The 19,104-nt window shown below is 38.9% G+C and overlaps 1 protein-coding gene across 1 annotated transcript in view; it reads right to left on the reverse strand.

Moving 5' to 3' along the window:
• The window catches only part of LOC149775124 (uncharacterized), a 48,232-nt gene extending 29,331 nt beyond the window's left edge, over nt 1-18,901 (reverse strand). Inside the window, exons 1-2 of the mRNA XM_089943326.1 lie at nt 18,826-18,901; nt 10,723-11,305 (exon numbers count right to left, since the gene is read on the reverse strand). Of these exons, the coding sequence (XP_089799452.1) occupies nt 10,723-10,990 (268 nt within the window). The 5' untranslated portion in view covers nt 10,991-11,305; nt 18,826-18,901. The remainder of the gene's footprint in view (nt 1-10,722; nt 11,306-18,825) is intronic.
• Nucleotides 18,902-19,104: the final 203 nt, after the last annotated feature.

Consider the following 19,104-nt stretch of genomic DNA (forward strand, 5'->3'; position numbering starts at 1 on the left):
TTGGAACTCGAACTACTTTCTGTTTAAGAGAGAGCTACAGAGAATCTATGCAAATCGAATTACTTTCTATTTATGACAGACTTACATAGAGTCTTGGGAACTCGAACTACTTTCTATTTATGACAAACTTGCATAGAGACTTTGGAACTCGAACTACTTTCTATTTATGACAAACTTAGAGTTTGGAACTCGAACTACTTTCTATTTATGACAAACTTACATAGAGACTTTGGAATTCGAACTACTTAATGTTTCAGACAGAGTTAGAGCCAGCCCATGCGACTCGAACTACTTTCTATGTTCAACAGATTTACATAGGGTCTATGCGACTCGAACTACTTTCTGACAGAGCTTCAAAGGCCCTTGTTTTGAAGCCCTGTATAAGGCTTTGTTTATACCCTGTACTGTCCTAGTTTGGTATCAATTTACTGTTTTCACTCCATTACACTGCCCTAGTTTGGTATCAATTTACTGTTTTCACTCCATTACACTGCCCTAGTTTGGTATCAATTTACTGTTTTCACTCCATTACACTGCCCTAGTTTGGTATGAATTTACTGTTTTCACTCCATTACACTGTCCTAGTTTGGTATGAATTTACTGTTTTCACTCCATTACACTGCCCTAGTTTGGTATGAATTTACTGTTTTCACTCCATTACACTGCCCTAGTTTGGTATCAATTTACTGTTTTCACTCCATTACACTGTCCTAGTTTGGTATGAATGTATTGTATTCACTGCATTAGACTGTCCTAGTTTGATTAAAATTTACTATTTTCAATGAATTACACTTTCCAACTCTTTAATGAATTTACTGTCATTACACTGTCCATGTTTGAAATGAATTTACTGTTTTCATTGCCTTACACTGTCCATGTTTGAAATGAATTTACTGTTTTCATTGCATTACACTGTCCAAGTTTGATATGAATTTATTGTTTTCAGGGGATTACACATTCCTAGTTTGAAATGAATTTACTGTTTTCAGTGGATTACACTTTCCTAGTTTTTTTTATGAATTTACTGTCATTACACTGTCCTAGTTTGAAATGAATTTACTGTTTTCATTGCATTACACTGTCCAAGTTTGATATGAATTTATTGTTTTCAGTGGACTACACTTTTCTAGTTTTTTATGAATTTACTGTCATTACACTGTCCTAGTATGAAATGAATTTACTGTTTTCATTGCATTACACTGTCCTAGCTTGGTATGAATTTACTATTTCATTCAATAACGCTGTCCTTGTTTGATATGAATTTACTGTTTTCAGTGGATTACATTTTACTAGTTTGATATGAATTTACTGTTTTCAGTGGATTACATTGTCCTAGATTGGTATAAATGTACTGTTTTAAGTGGATTACACGGTCTTAGTTTGGTATAAATGTACTGTTTTCAGTGCATAACACTGTCTTAGTTTGGTATAAATGTACTGTTTTCAGTGGATTACACTGTCTTAGTTCGGTATAAATTCACTGTTTTCAGTGCATTACACTGTCATGGTTTGGTATGAAATTACTGTTTCAATACATTCCACTGCCTCACTTTGATTTGAACTTGCAACATTCACTGCATTACACTGTCTTACTCTGGTATGAATTTACTGTTTTCAGTGGATTACACTGTTTTAGTTTGGTATTCATTGTTTTCAATGGATTACACTGTCCTAGTTTGGTATGAATTTACTGTTTTTAGTGCGTTACCCTGTCTTAGTTTGGTATAAATGTACTGTTTTCAGTGGATTACACTGTCCTAGTTTGGTATGAATTTACTGTTTTCAATGGATTACACTGTCCTAGTTTGGTATGAATTTACTGTTTTTAGTGCATTACCCTGTCTTAGTTTGGTATGAATTTACTCTTTTCAGTACATTACCCTGTCTTAGTTTGGTATAAATGTACTGTTTTCAGTGGATTACACTGTCTTAGTTTGGTATAAATTCACTGTTTTCAGTGCATTACACTGTCATGGTTTGGTATGAATTTACTGTTTTCAATACATTCCACTGCCTTGCTTTGGTTTGAACTTACAACATTCACTGCATTAGACTGTCTTACTCTGGTATGAATTTACTGTCTTCAGTGGATTACACTGTCTTAGTTTGGTATTCATTGTTTTCAATGGATTACACTTAGTTTGGTATAAATGTACTGTTTTCAGTGCATGCATAACACTGTCTTAGTTTGGTATAAATGTACTGTTTTCAGTGGATTACACTGTCTTAGTTTGGTATAAATTCACTGTTTTCAGTGCATAACACTGTCCTAGTTTGGTATAAATGTACTGTTTTCAAATCCAGCTCCAGGCCTTCACGAGTGGGGGAACCTGTCTAAACTGACTGGGGAAGGGATGACAGGCGAGAATCTGGCGCCTCAAAACCAGATGCTTCGGGCAGATGGGGCTCGTTAACCTTGGGTGGTCACCCATCTAGGAGAAGGTAAACTCCGATTCAAACCTTCGCTGCCTTGAGACTATACCCTCTCGTGGGAAAGGCTAAGGGAGTAAACCCCAACAGAAAATCCGGAGACGGAGTCCCTAAGGCGACTTGGCATTGATTTCAGTGTCATCTCGGCAACTCCTGCGACGCAGCTGGTGCCATGCCGTATCGGCTTGTCCTTTCACTTGGATCCATCAGCTGCGTGGAGAGGGGGAATCATCTGCATGGGCAACAGTTGATTCTCCATATCACCCTGCCCAGGCTTGCGCCCTGGAGAGGACACTCCAGCTTTGCTCCATAGCGTCGACACAACAGCAGCAGTTTACCGGTTATAAGTCACCGCTCGATTGGCGTAGAGCCAGACGCCAGGGGTTGCTTCTGACCGTGGGAGAGACCAACATGTTTCACTGGACAGCTACCGCCCGCCTCAAACTGGGCAGCCCCCAGCCAATAAGGTGCCGTCCCGCCACAGTTCGCCTGCCTTTCTGGGTGCTTAAGGATTAAGGTACGCGAGTACCTGACAAGCGGACTGCAACTTCTGCACCAAGAAATAACAAAATAAAAATAAAAAGAAGACTTCAATCCTCAAGCTAGGTACCTGGAATGTCCGGACCATGCTGACTGGGCTTTCAGATGATCTCCAGACAATCAGTGATATTCGTAAGACTTCAGTCATCAACGACGAACTTGCAAGGCTCCAGGTCGACATCGCCTCACTACAGGAGACACAACTACCAGATTCTGGGTCCCTCAGAGAAAAGAACTACACATTCTTCTGGCAAGGAAAGAGTGCAGATGAAGCCAGAGAGATTGGTGTTGGATTCGCTGTCAGAAACACTCTGCTGGGGATGATAGAACCCTGCCAAAAAGGAAATGAAGGACTGCTATCCCTCCGCCTCCACACTTCAAACGGGCCTGTCAACCTGATCAGCGTTTACGCTCCCACATTAAGATCCTCCACAGATTCCAAGGATGAGTTTTATGATGAGTTACACTCGCTCATCAACAAAATTCCCAAGGAAGAGAACTTGATTTTAATGGGCGACTTCAATGCTAGGGTGGGTGCCGATCATGACTCTTGGCCCTCCTGTCTTGGCAAGTTTGGCGTTGGGAAGATGAATGAGAATGGGCAGCGCTTTCTAGAGATGTGCTTGTACCACGAACTCAGCATCACCAATTCATTCTTTCAGACAAAGCCACAGCACAAAGTGTCTTGGAGGCATCCACGGTCTAAACACTGGCACCAGCTGGACTTATCATTACAAGACGGTCAGCCATGAAGGGTGTGCTTCTTACCCGTACCTTCCACAGTACTGACTGCGACACCGACCACTCGCTGGTGTGCTGAAAAATGAAGCTTCAGCCAAAGAAGATCCACCGCTCTAGGCAAGAGGGTCAACCACGCATTGATGTGAGCAAGACATCATATCCAGACAAGGCTGAGGAATTCACCTATGCTCTTTCCAAGACGTTTGACTCAGAACCCCCCAACGGCAGTGCCAAAGAAAGATGGGATCACATCAGAGAGACGGTATACAGCACAGCCACACGGATCTTTGGTAAGAAGCAATCAAAGAACAATGACTGGTTTGAGGCTAACTCTGCCACACTCATGCCAGCCATAGAAGAGCGTCGCAGTGCTCACTTGCAATACAAGCGATCCCCCTGTCAGAAGACACTACAGGCATACAGGTCTACCTGAAGCAAACTGCAGAGATTAGCACGGCAGTGTGCCAATGAATACTGGCTTCAGCTCTGTCAGAGTATCCAGTCAGCAGCAGATATTGGAAACATCAGAGGCATGTACGATGGCATAAAGAAAACAATGGGTCCCACGAAGAAACTGACAGCACCACTGAAGTCTGCCACAGGCGATACCATCCACAACAAAGGGCAAGCAGAAGGAGCGTTGGGTGAAATACTACTCCGAACTGTACTCCAAAGAGAACCACGTGACCAATGATGCCCTCAACGCCTTTGAAAACCTCCCTCTCATGACCGAATTGGATGAGAAACCTACTGTAGACGAACTAAAGAAGGCCTTAGAGAAACTGTCCCTAGGTAAAGCCCCAGGGAAGGATGGCGTCACAGCAGAACTCATCAAGTGTGGATGTAGCGTGCTGCTCACACACCTGCAGTGCTGAGACGAGGGTGCAGTGCCTCAGGACATGAGAGATGCTAACATCATAACCCTGTACAAGAACAAGGGCGACAGAAGCGACTTCAACAACTACAGGGGCATATCACTTCTCAGCATCGTGGGTAAAGTTTTCGCACGCGTCATCCTAAACAGACTGCAGACGCTTGCTGACAGAGTCTACCCAGGGTGGCAGTGCGGGTTCCGCGCAGAGAGGTCCACAGTCGACATGATCTTCTCTGTCAGGCAGCTGCAGGAAAAATGCAGAGAACAACGCAGACCCCTCTTCATGGCCTTTATAGACCTCACCAAGTCATTCGATCTGGTCAGCAGAGACGGACTCTTCACAATCCTGGCGAAAATTGGTTGCCCTCCAAAGCTGCTAAGCATGATCCAGTCCTTCCACGATGACATGAAAGGCACAGTGCAGTACGATGGCTCAACATCCGACCCCTTTGACATCCGCAGTGGAGTTAAACAGGGCTGTGTCCTTGCCCCCACACTCTTCGGCATCTTCTTCTCAGTCCTGCTAAAGCACGCCTTTGGGACGTCCACAGAAGGGATTTACCTGCACACACGATCAGACGGCAGACTGTTCAACCTGTCACGACTGAAGGCAAAGAGCCTGATGGCCCGCTTTGCTAAAGCATGTGATGAGTTTGGGTTAACCATAAGCCTAAAGAAAACAAACGTGATGGTTCAGGACGCGGACCCCCCAAGCATCATCATCAACAACTACGAACTTGAGGTGGTGAGTCAGTTCATGTACATCGGCTCTACCATTACCAACAACCTCTCGCTCGATGCTGAGCTCAACAAGCGGATCGGAAAGGCATCAACAACTCTCTCGAGGTTGTCGCAGAGAGTGTGGAACAACAGCATGCTGACCATGAACACTAAGATCACCGTGTACCGTGCATGCGTGCTAAGCACTCTACTTGTACGCCAGTGAAACCTGGACTCTGTACGCCTCACAAGAGAAAAGACTGAGCGCCTTTCACATGCGATGCCTCCGACGCATACCCGGGATCACCTGGAGCGATGGAGTAACAAACAACGAGGTGCTCGAGCGTGCCAAGATTCCCAGCATGATCACACTCCTCCGCCAACGCTGCACCAACGGCTGGGCCATGTACGTCGGATGGTTGACGGACGGATCCCCAAAGACATTCTTTATTCGGAACTCGCCTCTGGCAAAAGGTCGATCGGACGGCCACATCTCCGCTTCAAGGATGTCTGTAAGCATGACATGAAAGCCTTTGATATCGATGTCAACACCTGGGAAGAGCTCGCTCTAGACAGATCAAGCTGGCGACATGCTCTGATCACTGGTCTGAAAGCCGGAGAGGACAAGCAACGCTTGCTAGCTGATGAAAGACGATCGCAGAGGAAGAATCAGCAGCTCCAACCAACACTTGACACAACCTTCAAATGCAGCAAGTGCAGCAGGGATTGCCACTCCCGCATTGGACTACTTAGCCACAGCAGACGCTGCACAACCACCAACCGGGACATCTCTCATGGGCGCAGTTCCATCGTCTCTCGAGACTAACGGATACACTGTTTTCAGTGCATAACACTGTCTTAGTTTGGTATAAATGTACTGTTTTCAGTGCATAACACTGTCTTAGTTTGGTATAAATTCACTGTTTTCAGTGCATAACACTGTCCTAGTTTGGTATAAATGTACTGTTTTCAGTGCATAACACTGTCATAGTTTAGTATGAATTTACTGTTTTCAATGCATTACACTGTCATAGTGTGGTATGAATATTTTCAATGGGTTGCACTGTCCTAGTTTGATTCGAATTTACTGTTTTCAATGCATAACATGTTATTAATTAATAAAGGTTGCATATCGTTCGCCTCTAATTTCTATAATTCCTTTCTACTTAGAAATGTTATGGTCGTAATGTGACCTATCTAGGTTTCAAAAATGTATTGTCAAATTATGTAGCTGCCTAAGATTTGGGAAAGAATTATTCTACCCTCGGTCCTATATGGATGTGAACTGTGGTCAGGTATCACAAACTCGAATATAGAAGAACTTGAATTATGCCAGAGATATGCAGCGCTACGTATGCAAGCTTTCGATAAATATTCGCCTACGGAGGCAACGAGTAGTACCTTAGGACTCTGGTCAATGGAAGCATACATAGATAGGATGAAATTGCTCTTTTTCAACCGATTGTGTAAGGGCGATTGGACTTTTATCTGGAAAAAGATTTCATCATGCGCCTATGTCAGTATCTGAACAACCCGCTAAAACAGACGGGATTTATACCTGATATTGACAGAATAACTAAGAAATATGGTATAGGAAGTGTTCTTTTAGACTATGCAGCAAGAGTACAAACTGAAGAAAAACTCGTCTGGAATCAACATATTATTGATATTATTCAAAACCGCGAAGAAACTACCCGGAGAGCAAATATGGAACTAAGGGGTGATTTAATTCACTTCAGAAACATTCATTTGGACTTAAAACCAAGTAGTATATGGTTTCTTGGGCGTAAATTTCCACCCATGTTATGGCCTCTCTCTGAAGTAATGAAACTATATATCATGCCTGTTGGTAAAGTTATGGTATGCAAACTCTGTGGAAAAGAGACTGACGACAGAGCGAAACATCTAATTTTAGGCTGCGAAATGCTGCTTGAGGAACGAAACGTTTTCTTTGAGAGAGTGATTGACTCTTTAGAAGTGAGAGACGGGGTTAACTTATTCAATCAAGAAGACGATATATTGTTGGAGACACTTCTTGGAAGCAGGGTTGACTGCATGTCGTCTATTGATGATGACGTGTCAGATAGGCTGATGTTGGTGACCGCAAACAGCATAGCTTCATTCTACAATAAAATGTGTGCCCTACTATCAACTAACATGCCCTAACATGATATTAAAAGTAAGTAGTAAATTAACAATAAATATAAACAATTAAAGGCCAAAGTCTTCTTGTCAAATCCGCAAATTTTGTTGTATGACAGCTGTTTGTGTGTGTGTTTATGTATTTGTTTATGTATTTGTTTATGTTTATTTCCAAGAGATTTCTATATTTTTTTCTGTATTTATATATCTCATTTTGTAAATGCATTAGTTGACGATTTATATATCATGCTTGAGTTCTCGTCTATGATGTGTCTCATAATCCTATGATATGCATATGTATCTTAGCAACCTGATATACTCTTTGTTGAAGAGGTAACTAAGTCATTTAGACAGTCAGTCATAGATAAATGCATGCACGCACGCATACGCGCAAACAAGTATATATATGCATAAATACATGCGTCATATGAAGAAAAAAAAAACTACATATAGAATTACACTGTTATAAGCTTTTCATTTCATTTTCGTTACTATCTCGAACTTAATGTTAAGCACATAGCACTATAGTCGTATTAACTTTTCGAAATATTATCATCATCAAGCAACTGTTAAAAGATTAGTGCCTTGCTCCGCCAAATGACTGCAGATTTGCATATTTGCAGGCATTTGAGATATTTCGTTCTGTCAATACGGTAGCTGACACAGTATTATTATTGTATTTTTGTCAATTTTCTGTTTTATTTTATGATCTTGTATTATCATGAATTTGTTTATTCTGATGTAATCTCTTTTTTTAGAGGAAATGAAGTCAGTCAGTCAGTCAGTCAGTCAGTCAGTCATACATACATACATACATACTGCAGCTGCTTATGCGCCATTGTATGTAAACACTATGTGCTGAGTAATTAACACCTTGTTTAATCTATACGGGATTAGACCTATACTCATTTATACTGGATTAGACCTATACTCATCTATACTAGATTACATCTATACTCATCTATACTGGATTAGATCTATACTTATCTATTCTAAATTATACCTATGTTCATCTATATTCTCTCAGCGACGGAGAATGTAAGTTTTAAATAATATATTAACAAGTCCTTACTTTCGCATTTCATGAGTAGGCTAATGACATTCCAGAGACTGGGTGTTTGCATGAGTGGGTTAATAGTATTCCAGAGAACTGGTGTTTTTATGAGTGGGCTAATAGTATTCCAGGGACTGGGTGTTTTCATGATTGGGCTAAGGTATTCCAGGAACTGAGTGTTTGCATCAGTGGGCTAATGGTATTCCAGGGACTGACTGTTTGTATGAATGTACTAATGATATTTCAGGGACTGGGTGTTTGCATGACTGGGATAATGGCATTACAGTGACTGAGTGTTTGCATGAGTGAGCCAATGGTATTCCAGGGACTGAGTGTTTGCATGAGTGGGCTAAATGGTATTCCAGGGACCGAGTATTTGCATGCATGAGTGGGCTAATGCTATTCTAGGGACTGACTGTTCGCATGAAAGGGTTCGTGATATTTCAGGGACTGCGTGTTTGCATGAGTGGGCTAATGATATTCCAGGGACTTAGTATTTGCATGAGTGGGCTAATGGTATTTCAGGGACTGTATTTTTTTTTATACATAATTGATAAGAGTTTGCTATCATCTGTGAACTTAATCACAAAGATTAAACAAGAAGACAGCAGGGAATCACAGAACATATATTGTGGATATTAAACTTGTATGGAATAGATATAATAAGCTATTATAGGAGTGAAGTGAAGTCATTATATTGTCTCGTGGCAAAACAAAATAATTCCACCTCACGAGTGAAATATTTCCTTACGTCTATTAAAATACGTATTTTTTCTTCTTATTAATATATTTTAAGGCAAAACCTGTCGATTTCCATTGATATTTTTCTGCGTTCTGTGCCACTACGATTAACGGCTGTATTACTACATCGATAAAATGAAGTTCCCAAATTTTACAATAATTTTGGGACGGCAACTTTTTATCAATTTAGCTTGTAAAAATAATTCTTTACATTCTGGTCAAAATAATGACTATTCATACGAAAATGAAGATTTCTTATTCTTTTCTTTTGCTTACATATTTCTTGTGATGACTGGCAGTGCACAGTGTTGGGGTGGGTGGGTGGGGGTGGAGGTAATGTAGAAACATGACAGAGCGGTCATATCCGACAGATGTCAGAGCCTAACATCTTTAAACAAAAGATTGTGACGACTGTATGTATACTTGTAGAGGGTTTTGTTCTACATTTTGTTTATTTCTGCATCAAATGTAAATTTTGGCGTTGCCTTGGCAAGCTTGCAGTCTAATTTGATTGAAAACTCTGCATCAGAATTTTGATTCCCGTTTAATTTTGGTTTGCAGTCAACAGTCATCAGTGTCTAATTTCTCCATCGTTTTCATACATGATTATAACTGTGATGGGAATTAAACAATTTTATTACAATGTTTTATCAAGAATTGTATTATTGTTCCTACAAATGTGTACTGTTTATCTAGAGTGTGATAAGTATAGGCCTACCATATCGAATGGATGACACAATATAAAATGACAACAGGTTATATAGATTCAGTTAATGACAATGTGCATTATTTATGTAAAATACTAATCATAAAATGTTAATGACAGGAGTGTTACTATTGTTGTTTAAGAGTTTACTTACAGGGTCTACGGCCCTGACACATGTTTAGATATGTTCATCCTGAGAGACAGAGAGAGAGAGAGAAAAGAAACGAAAAATGAAGAAAAATGAAAAGGCCTAAACAATACATGTTTGAATAACATACATAAGAGCAGAAATATTTGTTAAACGGGAAAATAAAGTAGTAGAAAAAGTAATATCGCCACAATGGCGATAAAAGTGGCATCACGCATATCTTGATATAATTTTTCCACATGGATATAATAATCATCTTATTATAAAATATATAATAAAATAGAATTGCACACGTATGCCGTACAAATATATATTCCTTAACATCAATTTATTCTTTAACTTCGATATATGCCTTAACATAAATGTATACCTTAACATGAATGCATGCCTATTATAACAGCAGATGTCGATCACTGGAGAAAGTGATAAATAAAAGCAAAGATTGGTCATATATATATATATATATATATATATATATATATATATATATATATATATATATATATATATAACTGTCCTCAAATGGGCTCGAATATTTCTAATTAATGCTCGAACAATTCTAATAAATACTTGAATAAATCTGATTAGTACTTAAATAATTCTAATTAACACTGGGTGAAGCGTACCTTTATTTCTGTTTTCGCCATCCGCAGAGGTGCCTCTATAGTCTTTTGGAAACTCTGACAAATAAAGCTGTATTGCTCCTTCTATTATATTTTTCACAAATGCCTCAATTAATTCCATCTTTTGATAATTTGGCCGGTCATCATCATCACTGCATATGATTTCATCGAACTTGGCCCATTTATCCGTTCCCTTTTTGTTTTCTTCTGAACTTTTGTTCGTGTCTTCTCTTCTCGTTTTCAACCAAGATGTGTATGTGGATTCCTCCATTATGATTAATTACTGCGTTTTACGCTTTTAGATGTTTAGGGAGTCTTTCTGTTTTCAATAGAACGCACCATGCATCAATCTCGAGTGCATTTCTGTTACTGCCAAAATGTCTACTTGAAAGAAATGTAATTGTTAGATAAAATTGCAATGAACACAAGTTGATATTTCATCTCCAATACTATTTCTTCCATCCTTGAACAAGAAAAGAAACAATTCAGGCTTCGTAGTTATAACAAATATCTTTTTGAATAAATCCAATTCGTATTGTTCGGTTCCTCTTCGCTTTATTTACCTTTGCATCAATAGCAATCACACCTGCAAATAAAGAATGTATGAGCAGAAACTGAGAATGAATCCATTGATCAACTTCGTGACGGCCCCATAGTTGCAACTGAAACCACTGTCATACTGTGTCGCATCTCTGAAAATTGAGGCAGTATTGAAAATGCAAGATTGATCGTTAATGACACTACAAAATTTGATAGTAAACAGTCAGTGGGCATGGGCTCTGTCACAACAGTTTGCCGGTCGATACGTTGGCTGATGGCACGAAACCTATAAGTCTTAACGATAGGCATTCCTCATCTGCTAATTTATTGAAAACTTAGACTAGTTCAATGCTATTTTTTATGCCGAATAAAATTGAAGTAAAGCGGATTTGAGTGATACATTGGCTCTCTTTCATTCGAATATGGCTGACAGCATTGAAATAACAAGGATTTCAACGTCCAAAGACGAAAAAGAATTTGTGTATTAAAGGACATATTCTATCTATGTCATGTGACTCGCTATCACATCCAACCCATCTGTAAGTTACGTCACTGAGACAAATTAGGTGAAACAAAAAAATAAAGACTGCACCGTCAAGACCTGGACGGCCAATCGTTGCCAAAAAACATAGACGCGGCCATTATGCTGCTTAGTTATGTAAAATACTATACGTTTAAACTCCGATAATTCAATGTTTTCATTTACTGTTCTTTTATATATTTACTGAATCAATAGCTGATGTAAATTAGATTTAATAAATAATAATATATAGGCACTCAATCATTAGAATGGACACAATGGACATGGCTTGCAGGTGCGTCATCCTGTCAAATTATCTCACCTGACAAACGTTTCACATCTCTTGTCTGACACTAGCAAACGGAAATTATATTAATTGTAAGTTCGGTTATCAGAGTCGCGGATTCACTCCAGCAATAAATAAATTCAATTCAAAATCATATGCAAAAAAATTTATTTTCTGTACCATGTGTATGGGCATAGGTTTTGTGTTCTGAACAATATTTTTTGTTTGATGGAGAAAGAACGTCAGCTGTTATTGAGGCAGCAGTCATTTGTTCGAGCAAAAAGTCAAATTTGTAATGGATTATAAAGAGTCGAACGTTTAAACAAAGCAATTATTTGTCTTTATGTATGTCCATTGTATCTGTCTGTATAGAAAACTCTTTTGAGGTTTATAATGTATAAGATCCGTTTCCAAAATATCTGAGAATAGCTCCATACTTCTGACCACACTTTGCATAATCACACTGAAACAAACCCTGAACCACCGCACACAAAAATAAAACAAATCCCCAATATTCTTACATCAAGCAAGAAACCCTTACCCTAAAATAATAATTCAGCATGTCTCCGTTATTATAACTCGAACACTTCCTCTTAAAAGCAGTTTGCTGTTGTCCGGGCTAATAGTAATTAGAATCTTGTAAAAAGGTTTTTACGACAAGCATAATTAAATAGCAGCAGGTTAAAAATGCATTTGGAATCCTTGTTTGGCTTAGTTAGACCTGATGTTTTACGACACTTCAGCACGAGTAGATTTTTTAGTACCAGTCATTTGGAGCAAAGTGCCTTGCCTAACGGTGATACATGGTAGCGGACCCGTGCTGATCCAGTGAATGGTCGGATTGGAAAGCGCGCCCTTTCGGTCAAATATATAAAAAAGTAGGGTTGTTAGGAGATGTGGCATTTGAGAAATGGTGAACGATGCTGATTAAATAACAAGAAGGGAACGTCGGATCATTGCTGGACATGGTTGACGTTTGCTTAAGAACGGTAACAGGAAAGGAGGTTGTACGGTTGTACAGTTTGTTGTTGTTGTATGGTTTAACGCCATTTTTTAGCACACGATATGCTATACATGGAGGCCAGTATTAATGGCGGAGGAAGAACCCGGGGAAAACCCAGGAAAGAACCACCAACCCACGAGAAGTTACTGGCAAGCTTTCTCACATACCCACATTAGCCGAATCTGAGACTCGAACCCATGCAGACAGAGGTGAGATGGCCGTGATCCGTAACGGAGAGCGCTTTAGACCACTCGGCCACTCGGGGCCCCTGTACAGTGTGTGTGTGTGTGTGTGTGTGTTCTAAACAAAATTGAATACTTTTAACTAATCGTCCTTATAAATGCTAGCTGCCGTATCATTGTGATATTGTTGTTGTCTGAGTTTGATAATATTTTTGTTGACTTCTGCTACTGGAGATCAGGAAGCAAACTGAACTCATACTGGACAAAAGTGATGAGGAGGGATCAGGATGCAAGAATGTTTTGCTTGGAAAATATTGCACAGTGTAATCAGATTTTATATATATTACATAGATAATCTCAACTCCGGCGGTAATGGATTTTAACTTGAAAAAGGCCGCCGTGTTGCCAAAACGTAGTGTGTAATAATAAGCGTAATTGTTACATTGATTTTCAAGTCTCTATTTTACAACTTTTAATGGATCATCATCGTCGTTGTCATCATCACCGTCATCATCATCCTAAAATGCGTGCATCAGAACTTGGAATGATGGCAACTGGGAGTGGTCGGTTTAAAGTTAAAAGAAATAGTAGAAACAAGGTTTCTTACATTATACTGAATGTGTCCATGACCAGTTGAAAGGATTTCGGTGTGTTCTGGTTGATCGGGTTCTCAGAGAGGCTATTTCACATAATAACAGATTGGAGTAAGAAGCTGGTCTTGTAAACAGATGAGGTTGTTTGGAACTGTGGGTATTTTACATGATGACAGATTGGGATAAGAAGGTGATCTTGTAGACAGATGAGGTTGTTTGGAACTATGGGTATTTCACATGATGACAGATTGGGATAAGAAGGTGGTCTTGTAGACAGATGAGGTTGTTTGGAACTGTGGGAATTTCACATGATGACATATTGGGATAAGAAGGTGGTCTTGTAGACAGATGAGGTTGTTTGGAACTGTGGGTATTCCACATAATGACAGATTGTTTACGAGGCTGGTCTTGTAGATATATGAGGTTGTTTGGAACTTTGGGTATTCCACATTATGCTCTCTAGTCATAGTTGAAGTAGTTGCAAGGTTTGACTGGCAGGTATCGCAGCTGGCTGTTGGGTAATCCGGCACAGAATGGTTACTCTGGATTGTTCTTTTCCTTCAGACGCTCCCACCCCAGCTCTTTTCAACATTTAAGTTGCACTGCGTATCCGCTGTCACTGATGCTTAACAAATCTGGCTGATGTAAGTTTCTGTAATAATAGAAGCCTATTCAGGTCTGAAAGGAGGTTGGGAGTCTTGTTCCTTTGCATGTGGAGGCCTGTTTCCTATAATGAGCCTCCAGCAAGTCATGGTTGAATTGCCTTTTTGGATGATTTTATCTACGGGCTTATCCAGGACATGACACTAGAGATGATGATTCGAATATATCTCTCACTACTTGTCCAGGAATAGTATAGTTGATGAGAACTGGGCAGTGCTTCTTGGTGATCCTTAACTCACCACATATATCTGGATGAAGTCAAACTGACATTTAGATTTCCTCTTTTGGAGATGGTCAGGGTACTTCTGAATGAAAGTACATTCCTCAGTCGAACTGGTGATTTTGTACAAGAGACGTTTGTCCCCAAAAAAGCAGATTGTAGATGATGTAACACATTGGAAGATCACTGATATATTACAGGAATAGAAGTGGACCTAAAAGTGTGCCTTGAAGGAAGTTAATGTGACTGGTGTGAATGTAAACTGTGAATGTAAACTTGATATCGTATATAACAGCTTCTTGTGGGTGGTTTGAGGGGGGGGGGGTCCTCAACTTAGCTAATCGTATTGTTCCTTAGACCATCGTGACGAAGGTTCATTAAGAGGCGATGTTTTGTTGTCGAAAATCTTGAACAGATCCAATATCAGTCTACTGGTTTTATCCAAGCCCTATGCTAGGCCCTTATAGAGATGACATGTACACTAGGTTACATTTGTTTCCGAAATCCAAGTTGGCAGTAGTTAAATAAATTGTAATATTTGAAGTGTAATATGAGGTGTCTACGATGTGTTCCATTGTTACAAAAGATGGAAGCCAGGGATATCAGCATATTCTGCTAATGTGGAACAGTTTCCTTTCTTGAAGATTGGTTAACTAGGGTGCACTGGTATTTATTGCTTGATATGCTGGGCTTTCCAATTTATAGAGTATTCTTGTTGGCTTTGTTTGGTTCCCTCATTATCGCGCTGAAATTAAAATCAGTGACGACGTTCTAGTCGTCACTAGTGCAAGGAGTGGCACAGCATCAGCAATGTTTGGGAAGATACTGATAAGTGTACTACGTTCTCTAGCTGCGAAATCAACGATTGTGTTCTTACCTAACTCGCTTTTCAGATGGAGGTGTTGCTCTATAACGGGTGTTCCATACTGAATACTGGTGATCATGCTGTTCGTTAATTTATATCTGGGAAGCTGAAGTTATAAAATTTTCAAGCCTGAACGTGCGATATATTTTTTATCTGAGTCTAATAGTACTGTCTCAATAAAGATATATTTGGCAGGCCACATTTACAGCAAGTGAAGACAGTGTCAGAGCTTGAATACAGAAAATATACATCATACGTCATGGTAATGCAGTAAACAGGGAAACATGTTTCACATTCGTTGCAACAGAGAGCTTTCTGGCTCGAGGGACAACTTTTGTGGCAAATCAATGGCATATGTGCATCAATCATAGAAATATATGCAGTAATCATAGGAATATATGCAGTAATCATAAGAGTATCTGCAGTAATCATATGAATATATGCAGTAATCATAGGAATATATGCATCAATCATAGGAATATATGCAATAATCATAGGAATATATGCATCAATCATAGGAATATATGCAGTAATCATAGGAATATAGGCAGTAATCATAAGAGTATCTGCAGTAATCATAGGAATATATGCAGTAATCATAGGAATATATGCATTAATCATAGAACTATGAGCAGCATCGTAGGAACATATGCAGAAGAATACATATTCCAACGCATAGGATCAAGAGTTGCATACCAATAATTATATTCTCATATCATACGTAACACTTTCACTAACTCACAGACATTATTGAAACGTATGTTATTTTGTAATATATTGTAAAATATTGATTTGGCTCCATTAATGGTCATTGCCGATGTAGCGTGTTGAAAATCTATAAATTATTGTCAGTTGACAATCGACCATGACCGCAAGTATATGATTATTGATATTTTAATAATGATTACACTACATTGCTGATAGGCAAAGCGGCTTTTAACGATTCCAGGCTTTGATTGTCAAGATCATCAACGTCATCGCGAAAAGACCCGCACAACAAGACTATACGAGTGACTAGACATAACATGTTTTATATTGTTCTCGGTACGTGGACTCTAATAAAACTTGAAAATATGCATACCTTGATGGACAAAGAGAAAGATGACATAACCTCCAGTGCACACAAATGCGGTAGTTGAAACCGAAATATAAAGCCGATTGTAAAGTACGTAAGCAATCGAGATTTACTAGTCACCTCTTATACTTTCACCATCAAGTGACAGCTATGGGATTATGGTGTTTTCAATTAACGCGGTCGCTGACCATTTGTGAATAAATGACCAGTTTCAAAGAAATTACTATCAATCGCTACCAGAATTAAAAGACAAAACATTTATCTCTAAATAACAAATACAAATATTAATAACAAAAATTGACGTTCTCTCCAAGAATCCAGGAATTTAGTTTAGGACTAAGAAAATTTTACATTCCAATAAATTTGCAACATCTTTATTATATACCGTAAACTTCCTAAACTGACCAGCTTTTAAAGCGAGCATCCACATCAGACTGGCGAAATGTTCAAAAAGCTGAAAAGGACAACAAATAAGGTATGATATCGCTCTGTATAAACACCTGTCAAATGCCAATATGGTAATGAGACTCGAGACAGGTACAACCTTAAGATGCACGTGAGTGCTATGCACCAAGAAATAAGACTACACGGAAATGAAAACATGAACACTCGTCAGAGAGACTATAGCATGGAGAACCACGATAACTATCTACCAAAGGATCGAACTTGCAACCTCCCAAGTAAGGATATACTGGTGGTGATAGTTAAGTTAAACAGACTGGAAAGCAAAATAGACTGTCTGATGAATGAGATATTCACGGCTAATTAAACATATCGAGGAAATTAACCAAGTGTTAAATAACTTACTCTGTGAGATACACTGGTTCAGACAGTACTTCACCAATAAGGAGAGATGTGAGGCAACCAGGGACAAATCATCAGCATGTCAGTTGATTGGTCTATCGACAAATCAGTTTTACAATTCTCTCTCTCTCTCTCTCTCTCTCTCTCTCTCTCTCTCTCACACACACAATGTCTGTCACAGAACAAGTTTTTATCCTTGTGGTAGTTTACAAGTATGAAAATGGAGCAGTTTGCGGGATCCAGATATCCAACATCGAAAAGATTAATTAAAAAAAACTGCGTATTTAGGTACGTATCTGTGTGCTCGTTACACGAAGGTACACATAAATAGATCTCGATGTACACAGAAATAGATCCCGATGCACACATAAATAGATCTCGAGGTACACATAAATGAATATCGATATCTGTCACACAATACGTATCTCTCTCCAACCGTTAACGTCTTTACAGCACATCAGGAATTATAAGCTAACATAATTGTGAAATAGTATTTGCAATCCCTCTATGCCTTCATCTGTAATCATAAAGGGCGACTCTAACTACATTTAAAATTGGTACATATCTTGTTAATCACTTACATGTCTAGATAAAATACCAAAGAAAAAGGTAAATTTGTTAGGTATGTAGGTAAAGTGGTTGAATCACGTTAAAGTTAAAACTCTTCAGTAAGTATAGCGATCCAAGCGTGATTTGATAAAGCAACCATATTTATAATCTCTCACCAATGAATTAAGGGGTGGGGTGTTTTGCCCGATGTCTGACCACAGGCGATAGCTATGTCAATTGCTGTTGCATATAGTTAATATTCGTCTTTAGTATATCCCTTTCCTTGTGGAAAATGTCAGTGGCATTAAAAGTATTCAAGGTAAGGGTACAATACTATAATCTTGATTAAATTGGAGAAGATATTGTACGCTTTTGAATGATAACAAACGTATACATGTGTGTGTGTGTGTGTGTGTGTGTGTGTGTGTGTAGAGGTGTGAGTGTGTGTCAGAAAAAGTGACATGTGCCGGTTGATAAATAGACCAAAATCAACTGGATGTCAGGATGTCCTTAATTTGTTCATCCGTTATTCCCACAACGGCTTTCGCAACAGTCATGAGCGCCCTTTATGTGGATCAACGAGGATGAACATATTACTGATATTCTGTTGAATTACACAAAATATCTCAACATTGTGTACATATTGTCACCTTTATCAGCAAACATTTGTGATGGATGTAGATTATATTCATAGATTACATGTAATATTGTCAACATAAAGACTGTAATTTTCACAAATTCCTTTTTAACTTGCAATGATTCGATAGGTACAGATACATATAGGGTTTCAGTCTACGACTACTTACTAATTCCGTTGAATCCTTATTTTTGTTCAGCTTTACATCTTGTATTTCATGGCGTCGCGAATTTGTTTACGTCGTGTAGAGCTAGACGCGTTCTGATTGGTTATTTGGCATGACGTCATTCATGTGTCAAGTCAAAATCCATGCACTGAAGTAAAAATTCATTATAGCATTACTCTTGATGTCTATCTACGAACAATCTAATCTCGATCCAAAATGTTCTTATTCGTACCATAATAAGCAATTAACTCCTGACGTTTTATTTCGTACAGTTATTATACT

Source organism: Sinohyriopsis cumingii, chromosome 19 (genome assembly GCF_028554795.1).
Source record: "Sinohyriopsis cumingii isolate HCF-2022 chromosome 19, ASM2855479v2, whole genome shotgun sequence".
NCBI classification, from domain to species: domain Eukaryota; kingdom Metazoa; phylum Mollusca; class Bivalvia; order Unionida; family Unionidae; genus Sinohyriopsis; species Sinohyriopsis cumingii.